Source organism: Dermacentor albipictus, chromosome 7, assembly GCF_038994185.2.
Source record: "Dermacentor albipictus isolate Rhodes 1998 colony chromosome 7, USDA_Dalb.pri_finalv2, whole genome shotgun sequence".
In the NCBI taxonomy this organism is placed as follows: domain Eukaryota; kingdom Metazoa; phylum Arthropoda; class Arachnida; order Ixodida; family Ixodidae; genus Dermacentor; species Dermacentor albipictus.
Genome location: NC_091827.1, coordinates 129481252 through 129493208, shown reverse-complemented (window position 1 = coordinate 129493208; position 11957 = coordinate 129481252). Strand labels below are relative to the sequence as shown.

Genomic DNA, 11957 nt, shown 5'->3' with positions numbered 1-11957 from the left:
CGCTACATTTTGTTCTCTATTGCCGCAAGAGTAGAACGGGCATTCTGCTCTCTCTCAGAAGGGCAGAGTGAAAAGCACATTTCACTCTCCTTGCTGGCGGAGTGCAGAATGAATTTCACTGCTCTCGGCATTTTGAGAGAGTAAATCAAACAATGCCTTGGATAGTAAATCGGCCCCTGCTCTCCTGCGATATCCTCCCAGGTTTTTAGAGTGTGAACAACAAAACGTTTTGCATTGTTTGTATCATTTATTCATGGTTTGGTTTTATGGCAGCAAATACTGTTCAATGCTTGGTGAAGTAATTTGTCGCCGTTTCAATCTTTGCCACGCAGAGTAAGTAAAGCCCAACTACTCTCTCTGGAACACCCGGTCTATTCACGAATTAACTAATCCATACTTCACCTGCCAGCGAAACCACGCAATGCAGATTAGAGGTGCAAATTGCAGATGCACCTCACCAGCCTAACAAAAACTCGTTAGTATATGACTCGTGGGGCCGCGAGTAAGGATACAAAAGAAGGGAGAACAAATTATGCTGGGTTACGCAGTGCGTGTGAAGAGTGACACATCGGTTCATAAATTTCCTTCTTTCTGCAACTATCGACGCCGCAGGATTTTTTTTTCATTGTGAATCTCCGCCGATCGGTGTGAAAGTGATGCCAACGTGTATATTTTCGTCCGTTCTGAACAAACGATTTCTTCATTCATGGTGTCTAATAACTTCTAAGCTGTCCGATGTGCTGAACTCGTGGGCGGTACTTGTGCTCTAATTCGCTTTTGTCATCGCAACGTTGACACGCATAAAGAACCGCCACAGCTGTGATCAGAACGCATTTGAAATGTTGAAAAGTTGAAAAGTTCGTTTAAAAGAGGAATCTATCGCTGTGCTGTTTTTTTTTTTGCGCTACATCTTGTCTTAACGGGCCAGCGGCAGCGGTCACCATCTTGGACCATGCACGTTACTGCAACAAGGGACTGTTGCGCGATGGCTTGCCCTATGGAAAAGAACGTGGAGCAGCAACTTCGGGTACTCAAGGCTTGAATCGCGTATTTGTCTCGCATAGAATGCGAGGAAGTGACGACCGGCCGACATTGCAACCGTAACAATAGTGCCTTATTCCGGATAACGTCCGTGAAAGGCGCTCGCCTGACAGTGAAGTGCACACACACAGAGGGGCGGGTAAGCAGAGACGCAAGCTGGAAATAATGGGTAAGCTACCGACAGTACCCGCGCAGGCACCCGATAAAAACGAACGGCTTAAGCCGAGACCACACGTACGCTTGCGGACGCGCGCTAGCTCGCGTCCGCGTGCCTTGCGCCTGCCGCGCCTCGCGAGTAATGGCGGTTTGCATCCACAAGTACGCGCGGAAGCGCGCGCTCCTGCGCGCTCACACATAATTGGTTGAAAAGACATACAGTTTCGTACAGAAATATTTACGGTGCTGAAAAATGCTTAAATAGTGATAAACGTCATTTTCAATAATTTCAGAGTTAATAAACCAACGTAAAAAAATGAAAATGCGCTGTCTTACACGACATAATCAGCTTCGCATGTAGTGGCAGCAGCACTGGCACGCTATCAACGGCGCCGCGTTCCCGCCTTTCCGCGTCGTCTGCGTTTTCGTGGTTTCGTGTGTGCGATCAGACGTCATCGCTGTCTCCCTGGCTGCATCCCGTCGACATTATGCCCGCAGTCTCTACTCGTACGAGGCTTTTACTGTTGCTGGAACAGATACTCTTGCTCATGATAATGAAGAGGAGACGAGACCAACGACGGTGCAGGCAGCGGCGACGCTGGTGGGTGCGACCTGTGTTTTTGGCCCGAAAGCAAGAAGGACTTTACCACACAGCTGTAGGTACTCTGCTCATTTTACGCAGAAGTGTTTTGTCGTGTCGCTATTCAGTATCTGACCTTGGTTGAATTTGTAATTGCTAAGAAACACGTGCAGCGCTGAAAAGACGATATGCACGCGCTCTTTTTGTGTCATTTCGCCCCCATTGCCGTTAATCTGTAAGGCTTTCTGCTCGCCTTTATATCGCTTAGCAAGTTCATTGTTGTTTTAGTGATGCAAATGACCTCTGGTCACCCTCTTGGCGATCAGGTACATACGATGCATTAACACATGAGACGACCATTCGCAGCCACGTCTATTATGTCTGGATGATTGTTTACATTCTTCATGGCAATTGCAGATGTGCCGCATGCGACAAGGAGATCAACGATTTTTCTGCAAGTACTACAGAATGACGCCGTAGCTTTTCGATAAGCTGTTAAACTTTGTGGCTGCGGACCTGACCCGACAGCAGTTAATCAGGGAGCCCTTGGAGCCTGCAGAGCGACTGGCGATGACATTGAGGTTCGTAGAAGTACATTCCACATTGTGAGTAAAATTATTTACCAGTGGAGTACCATGTATATGCTGCTACAGTCGTAATGCTATTACATTTTTTAACATTATACTTTGCTGTATATTTTAAAGAAACTGCATAGGCTGCTGCCATGAAGTGTTTCTGTTACAGAGGTTAATCACAGCATGGTAGTTATCAGGCTAGGGCCCAGTCTCTCAGGCTACGGAATGCTGGCCCACAGTTTGTGTATGGAACAGCAATTTCCTGCTATTTTACATCTCTTATGTATTATGGGGTTGCTTGCAGAAATGGGATGATTTTTATTTGTGTTGGTTCATGAGGGGTAAAATGTAAATATGCAGATGTCCAGTGCATTGGGGGCACGTGCCCATAATTAAATCATGGTTCTGGCACGTAAAACCCCTCAGTTATTGGTGTGTGAGGGCAATTTTCGTTCTGTTTGTCATGTTACAGTTACCTGGCATCAGGGCAGGAGATATGCCAAGTAGCGCTGTTATATCGTGTAGGTCTTGAAACTGCCAGGCAATGCATACACGACACATGTCGAGCAATATGGGCACGCCTCAAGGATCAGTTCATGCAAGTAAGTATGCCATTACACTTCACTTATAACTGCTGCACTGTGATGATTGCTGGTAGTGCGGGCAAAATGTTTGCCAATTAATTAAAGAATGATCAGCCTTCAAGCAGCACCAAAACACTAGGTAATCAACTTTGCCTTGGTACATTAGAGGCAAAGCATTTCTTCTACTGCATAAATGTGTTACACCGAGCTTGGTCCTGTGGACATAGCAATTACGTTTATCACTTGAAATGACACTGCACACTTTCTAGCAATATGGGCATTGTGTGCCACTGATTTTTCCAGTCAGTAGTAATGGCAAGTGCCGTACTATTCTAGACACCAACCCAAGAGGAGTGGGAGAAGATTGCTGAAGGATTTTCAGCTCGATGGCAATTCCCCAATTGCTTGGGGGCTGTCGATGGAAAACATGTAGCAATCACATGCCCACCAAATTCTGGGAGTAATTACTTCAACTACAAGGTAAACTGCTATGCTTTCATTTTCTTTGCTTTATGTACTAAGCATGCTGTTTCTTTTGGTAATTGCAATTCTGCCAGGAAGGTGCTTTGTAGATGTTACAATTTACATGCAGTATACAAGTCAGGTGCCATGTACAGTGCAGTGTAGTGCTGTACAAAAAAAGAAACTCAAATGCAAATGGGCATATGGTTATAAAATGAGGTATTGTGGTTCCTTAACCTTCAAGCATATGAGGGCTATGAGTATGAAAGGAGACTATTGAGTTTAACGATTGACAACTCACTAACATCCAGAGCATCCTTTGATGCTTTTGCAGTTGCCTGCATTCTGCAGCCATTTCAGTAAAGGTTCTTATACGATAGTACGCAGGTGACAATAGTACCAAGCCTTGCTTGCTAAACAGGCCACTCAAATTGCCTGACAGTGCCCGTAAATTTGCTGTTTGCATGTGAATGTCGACACTTGCTCTGATGCTTTATTTCAGGGAATATATTCAATTGTCCTCATGGCTGTCGTTGACAGCAGTTGCAAGTATGTGCTTGTTGATGTGGGGGCTGAAGGTCGCGTGAGCGACGGAGGCGTATTTAAACACTCTGCATTTGGCAAGGCCCTTGTCAATGGAGACCTCAATATACCCTCACTTGGCCTGCTCCCAGGAACTACAACAGCTTTACCCCACGTCTTCGTTGGGGATGAAGCTTTTCAGTTAAGAAAAGACTTCATGCGCCCATTTCCTTCCAAGCACTTTGAGGATGAAAGAAGAGTCTTCAACTACAGGTTGAGCCGAGCAAGGTATGGTGCACTAAGATAGTGAAATTCAAAAATGAGACACTGACAGTCATTCTCTCTTTTAATAATCAACCTTTTATTGCAAAATCAATGAAAGTAGAGGTCTTGAAGAATACTTGAACAATCTGAACTGCTTCAGAGCTTCTCTCTGGTGTCCCTTTAAAGGGCACAAGTACTGCGCAAAGAATGAATATACCGCAAGAAAAATAGATGTATAGTACTTCTGACACTGGGTTTCTTGCAGTCTGTTTGTATCATTACTGTAAACATGTCTTCTCAAAAAGGCAGATAAGGGAACAGGCTCTTCTAACCATTTGTTAAAAATAAATGTTTCTGAAGTTTGAATTTCAATGTTTGTTTGCCATATTCCTACAGACGGTGTGCTGAAAATGCGTTCGGGATCACAGCAGCAAGGTGGCGGATCCTACTGCGGACCATTAACTTGCTCCCCACAAACGTGGACTTTGTTGTGAAGGCTGCCTGTGTCTTGCATAACTTCCTAACTGTACTCAATCCACAGTCAGACAATTACAGAGATCAAGAGGACAAGTTTGGAAACTTTGTAGCAGGACGCTGGCGCGAAAGCATCCAAGCTGCGTTGGGAGACGACAGAATGCAGCAGTTTTCCCCCCTTCAGTCAACACGGTCAAGGAACTATGACAGTGAAGCTGCACATGCCAGGAACCTCTTCGCAGCCTATTTTTGCAGCAAAGTAGGTGAAGTGCCATGGCAGTGGCACCAACCAGGTGTTTCCAAAGAAGGCGCTTTGAAGCGTCTACGTGAGCAGCAGTTCTACCAGCTACAAAGATGGTGAGCATTTCCTCGAAAGAGCAAAAGCCACAATGTGACTTCATAACAGTCATTCATAATTGCTGTTCACTGTAGCTTACCAATCATGCTGTTTACGTGTCAATGTTGTGGCACCTGTGCATGAAAAAAATGTTTGTGTTATTACTTTGTTCGTCCATGTTGTGAAGTGTGTAGTCAACTTACTTGATGGTAACTGGATGTTTGATGTGGAGTAGAAATAGACTTGAACTGTGGTATTCATGACTATCGAAACCGTAAACATTTTATTTACAACCACAAAAAAATACATTTATTTAAGCATACCCAGCTACTGCTGGCTCGACAGGTACGGCCGTACTGGCCAGCCAAGCTGCCGCGAATGCAACTGTCACTCCCCATTCGCTCCATTGCAGTTTGCCTGAAGTGGCAGGCCAGAACTATGCTGTTGCAAAGAGTATTGCATGTGCAAGCATTGATGAGGTAGAACATATCACATTATGTAAGGAGGGCTTCAAATAGGAAAATAAAAGCACCTATAAATAAGTGCAAATTGAACACAAAACAACGACATAAAAATATCATTGGTAAGCAACGTGCATGTTAAAGAATTGAGAATGCAGCGTAAAGCAGTAAAAAACAGGACATAAAAAGCAAACATATGAGGTGAGGCATCAAAGTACAGTAATACACAAAGGACTATGGCAAAAACAGCCATACGAGTATCTGGAGGTACGCATCTTTCTTGGTTTCCACAACTTGGCTGTCAAGAAGAGTATTGCACAGGTGAAAGGCACGTGCATGCATTGAAAAGCTAAAATGTATCACGTCATGTACGGATGACTAGGAATGGGAAAATAAAAATTGAACACTGACCACTGCACATTGAACACATGAGAACTTATCCAGAACATAAAAAAGCTGAAATAAAAGTACCTGCCGTGGTAGCTCAGTAGCTATGGTGTTGGGCTGCTGAGCACGAGGCCGCGGGATCGAATCCCGGCTACAGCGTGTACATCTCTATGGGGGCAAAATGCGAAAACACCTGTAAACGTACCTTTAGGTGCACGTTAAAGAACCCCAGGTGGTCAAAATTTCTGGAGTCCTCCACTACGGCGTGCCTCATAATCGGAAAGTGGTTTTGGCACGTAAAAGCCCATAATTTAATTTTTTGAAATAAAAGTATCAGTGACAAGCAGCTAGCATGTTAAAAATGCATAATGCAGCATCACAATACAGCAGTAACAAACAGGACATAAAAGCAAGCATATAACAGATTAGCCATCAAAGTACAGTAATACACAATTCAATATGATAACTATGGTTGTACGAGTATCTGTAGGTACACTTTTCTTGGTTTCCACAACTGGGCTATCAAAAAGAGTATTGCACAGGTGAAAGGCACATGCAATCATTGACCAGTTAAAATGTATGACATTATGTAAGGACGACTAGAAACAAGAAAATAAAAGTAAGCAATAAACATCAAAAGCACATAAATAAGTGCAAAGTGAACACATGAAAACTAAAAAAAATTTATGAAGTATCAGTGACAAGCATATAATGTGTTAAAGTATGCAGCATCACAATAAAAGACGGAACATAAAGAGTGAATATATGAAAAGTGAGAGATCAACATACTGTAATATAGAATTGAACACATTGAAAAAGAAAATAAAGAATAATAGTATGAGTACCTGGTGGAATGCAGTATGAGTAACTTCTGACATTTTCTTGGTTTCCATAACTTGGCTATTGAGAAGATTATTGCACGGGTCGACAACAAATTAAATTTAAAAGTAAAAGTATGTATACAAAAGTAAGAAAACAAACATACTCGAAAAACATGCTGCCTTGATGTGCTGGTTTGTAGTATCACTGCGCCTTCATGGTGCAGACAGCACATGGACGAGCAAAATGCACAGATAGCATAAACATTGCTCCTTTGTTTCTTTTCTTTGCCGATGTGCGATCGGCACTCTGAAGCTGCAGTGAGAAGGTGCCGAGTATGACAAAAAGAAAAAAATTAATCAGTGAATTCCTTAATGACATTCAAAATCTTTATATACATATCCGTTTGTTTTTCCGTTCTCACTCGTTTCATGAGTGGAACAAGTGACATTGCAAACAGCTCGATGTGATCTGTCGGCTTTGTTGTTTCGAGAGCACCGGTGACACGCTGAAGCTGCTGCGCCAACAAATCGTCTGCATTTACCTTTCTTTTCCTGCTCGTAGGCGTGCCGGACGACGTTACTGAAGACGCCTGTGCACGAGGTGCAGGCGTTGCCGCTGGCGGCACCGACACCTCTGTTACCACCACATCCTCCGCCTCCGTCTCCTGCCCCTCCAACTCGTACACGTGCACGTACTCCTCATTGGCAAAGTGGCACATGTCGTCAAAGAGCTCTGCAGCAGTGGGCCCTTCCTCCAGGTTGTTATGGCTTGCTCCGACAGGTTCCTCCTGCTGGCTCAGCATTTGGAAGTTCCCTGATGTGCTGATACATTTGAAGAAAGAAATGTTCATTGTAGATGTGAAATGTGAAAAAAGTGAAATTGTAGATGTAGCAATGTGAAAATAAAGTTCATTAATTAAATTGTACAAGTGCTCCTTATCTGAAGGGGTCACCCAAAGATATCAATAACACATGGATACACATAACACTTTAGCGTCATCATTTACTTTTATTCTAGTTTACATTGCCATTCCATATAGTAGCACATTCTACATTTCAGTGAACACAAGACTCTTCCCTTACTGAAAAAAGTTAATGCTTTAGAAATGAGCCATATTGCACTGCTGGCAAATGCAATGTTAGAGTGACTTGAATCCTTGAAATTTTAGAAATGTGCTGTGTGCAGTAACATTTGTATCTGAAAATGGTACACTGAATTATTTTATGCATGCTAAACAAATATTACAGTGCCATTTGATGAAATTATATGCTTTACAACCTAGCTATAGCCAAAGGTCCCATCCATTGAGGTTAATTGATCCATTAACAGCCGATGTTACAAAATACATGGAATTCATCACACTTCAAAAGATTGGCTGGCCGTAGAAAAACATTTGGCTAGGGAAGCGAGTCAAATGAGATTCTCCGCACTAGGTGTGGAATTCGGGAGATTTCCAAGAGTCTGCGCGACTGCTTACAATGTTGCAGCTTTAGTACAAGTGGTCTGAATGTGGCCACTCGCTAGAGCTACTGGGCTGTGTGAGAAGCACCATATGGAAGAATTCATGCTAGAAGGCCGTGGACGGTGTTTTGAATTTCTTGGCGATCAGTGAAATGCACGGTTCGCCATGCTTATAAACTACACCCGAGCTAGAAATTCGTCCGAGTTTTGCGGACCGAACAACACTGCGTTGATCATCATCCACGTAGTTTTTATGAAATTGTGAATCTCGCAACAACGGCAGTCCAATAGGACAGTTTAACATAGTGAGGCGATGCACGAGTTCTACTCTTCCAAGCGACAAAATAACACGCCATTAAACTCACGCTCTCGTTTCCATTGTGTCGCGGAGAAACATCAGGAGCTCGAAGAAGGGCCACGAACATTCGCTCTCTTCCTCGGCTCCCGCTCCACTCTTCTGGGACGTCGCGTCATTGTAACAGTGACGGAATTTGTCGCGAAGCGACTTCCACTGCTTCTGTACGGCGGTGACACCATCTGTGCAAAAGAGTAGTTCCATTTTACGAAAATTTCTCAAGCAACAGCGCAGCATTCAAGCAAGCTTACCTTGCACACCGGGCAGAACTATCGCTGCCACTTCCCTCCACAGGGCAGCTTTCTTCTGTGGATTTTTGTGGTCCCTGTGGCGAGAGAGCCACAAAGACGGCCGGGCCTCTACAGCGGAGATTAGGCGCTCGTTATTGATGTATATATCTTCCGCTGCTGCCATTATTGTGCAGTACGCGCACAGAATGAAGAACCAACTTGTACGCGAATCGATTGCGGTGCTATCAAAACTGGCGCCAAAAGTTACAACCCATCGGATGTTTAGGAAGCAGCACCTTGTGAAAGGTTCCTGCGGGAAAATGTACTTCCGGTCTAGCAAACAAAATCTAGCAGAAGAAAGCCTTTCTGTACCACGCTGAAGCCTCAATATTTGTAAACGTAATTGTTTTGTTTTAAGAGCTGTTATATCATTGCAAAATCGAAAAAAGAAGCACTTTCTTGCATGACATAAATCGGCCTCACTGAGAGTAGCATGCACCAAGCCATAGCCGCGTAGCCATGCCTGGCCAAGCGCGCCGACGCGACGCAGGCCGAGCGCGTGAAAACAGAGCGGAGCTGTTCCCCGAGATCACGCCGCGTTTCCACGCGTACGCGCCATGCCGCACTGTCTGCGCATGCGTGGGCGCGTCTGCAAGCGTACGTGTGGTCTGGGCTTTATGCTTATCCAACGTTTTATTGCGATAGCATATATGGACACTCCCTGCGGTCGCCGTCGCCGTGAGGTTCTGTATGAGTGAAAGCTTGTAAGGGTGAGCAGGCGAACGCGGTGAAACCTCGCGTGCGCGAGCGAGGAACGCAGCCAGGATGCGTGCCCTCTCATTTCTTGCGCGAGAAGAGGGGGAGAGGGCATAGAGTTTCTAAATAAATACCCTAGAGGGAAATCTGGCGCTAGTGTCTGCGGGGGCTCTTCCGAGCGCTGCCGCAACCTGCATGGGAATGATGCGAAGTATAGGCTTCGAATTGCCTTCGATCTTTAGACTAGCGGCGTTTACTTGCGGCGCAGTAAACGGAGCCTGCCCAAATATTATTGCGTAAAATCAAATTTTATTTCTGCAGTATTTTATACAATGTACAAATCGTTACATAAACTTTGTATGACTTTGAGACTGAATCATGGTTCTCGTGATTCATTCTCGTGCGATTCTGTTCCCGATTTAACGCCAGGGAATATTTATTTATTTATTTTTACAACAGCAATAACAGCCGTGGATGTACTTGTATAAAATACTCATCAAGTGTTTATGCAAATAAAAATGTTTATTGTGAGAAAGTGTTCCGCCCTTGAGTAGAATGCTACAAGTGTCGTCTGTTACGATGCCTGCTCGCTGCGAACGCGACATTTTTCCCGCATACGACAGGCACTTGCAAACTCTCTCGGTCTTTCGAAAGGCTGCGTCGGCAGTCACAAGTGCTGAACATCTTCAAGTACTTGTAAGCACATCTGCTGCAGTGCTAGCTAGGACGCTTGTGGCCTCCTACAAGTATGCTTCATTATATTTTATGTTGGCGTACCGCTTCCGAGGCGTTATGGCGTGGCTTTACACTTACCCGTTTTGCGACACTAGACTACAGCCAGGCAGCAGCAACATTTCCTACCACGAGTAAGTTGGTGTTCTCAAAGTACAAAACACGAATATTAATGTGCACATAAAGGAGCAATGCATAATGAAGCCCTCAATAACATTGAATTGTCATGCCACTAGAAATACAACTGTCTATGTCTTGTGTATCAGTAGTGCCTTCTTTTTAATATACTGAAGTTTCATAAAGCACGTAACGCTACAGGGCCCACCTAATACACTTAAGGAACCAAGGTCCAAACTATCAAAACATGTTCTTTCAACGTTTACGATGCTGTCGCTTTCTCGTCAGGGCTTCGACAGCACACCACGACAGAAACATCGTCCGAGCCGCTGACCCAGCGCGCCATCGCCCCTTCGAGCAACAGAACAAAGGCCGAGAGCTTTGTGTTGCACTGTCCCACTGCAGGTTATATCAATTGCGCTTGGAGCGAAACCAAAACTGCCAAAAAACACTTGTACAATAGTTTGCCAGCCAACAGAATGCCAATCCGTAGCTTGTACTTCCCGTCAGTCCCATGATGGTTGAACGATCGCAGTGCCAGATTTCCCTCTAGTTATACTATTATGAAACACTATTTTCTCGGGCGGCTACTAAGGTGCCTCGATGTCCTCCTCACCCGCTGCTAAGTACAGAGGGGAGACAACCACTGCGTCTATTACGGCGTTGGCTACGAGAATTGCGGACGCCGTAGCAGACGCCCTTAGCGGACACCGTAGGGACGCGTTCTTGGCGCTCGTGCATCTGGAAAGCCATCTGCGACGTGGCCAATGCGCGCGCCCGCGCGGGCCTCATCTTGAAAACGATCTGCGATGTTTCCACAGTGCGCGTAGTACGGGTAGCTTCGTACGCGCTGTGCTTTCGACGTTTTGTTCGCGTTGAAGCAAGAGATTCATGAAGGTGAATTCGCTTGCTGCTGCCACGATTCCTAACGCCAGAATTTCGATAGCGAGTTTCCACGCTCATTGAGTTAAGCCTGTTTCACATGATGCGATTTTCGTCACACCGTAAGTGCGATTTCCGTCGTTTGCGATGAAAATCACAGTCGCATTGCCGACCTCCCGATTTTCGGCTGCGACCAACCGGTTGGTCGCACAGTCACACCGTCGCACCGATCGCTGCGATTTTCCGTTGAAATTGCGCGGAGAGCTGTCAAGGGAGCTATTTCGCCGGTTTGTTTTGGAAAATGGCGTTTCGCACAAGTGCAATGCGCGGAGACGTGGACCGTCGAATTCGGTACGTACGCGAAGGGAAAACTTGTACCGCAGATTGCATTCTCCGATTGCTATGCGTTTGTTGACACGCAACACAGCAAATGAAGTGCATTTTCACGTGTGCTTCATACGCCTTTGCGAGTTGTCAGTGCTAGGAGGTGCTCGATCCCCAGCAGACGACGAGGTCGTCAAAATTTTCTTTTGTTAAGTAGCATGCAAAAATTGCGCTTACGGAGCAGCTTGAATTATTTCAGCCTCAGCAAGGGCAAATGACAAGACAGCAAAGTACCCGAAGTTTCAACGTTGCGCTGAACGCGGTACCGTTCAGTTGCATTTTCTCGTCGGTTTTCAAGCATGAATTTCCCGATGCATCTTGAAAGCTTACCTTGCCTCTTATTAAATCTGACATAGCAAAAGTGTAGGCTATCGT

General features: G+C 45.0%; 1 protein-coding gene across 1 annotated transcript; it reads left to right on the top strand.

Moving 5' to 3' along the window:
• Positions 1 to 3921: 3921 nt before the first annotated feature.
• On the top strand, positions 3922 to 7428 carry LOC135895967 (uncharacterized). Its single transcript, XM_065424243.2, has 3 exons — positions 3922 to 4208; positions 4581 to 5015; positions 7227 to 7428. Exons 1-3 carry the CDS (start codon positions 3922 to 3924, stop codon positions 7246 to 7248), a joined length of 744 nt encoding a protein of 247 aa, XP_065280315.2. The 3' UTR covers positions 7249 to 7428.
• Positions 7429 to 11957: the final 4529 nt, after the last annotated feature.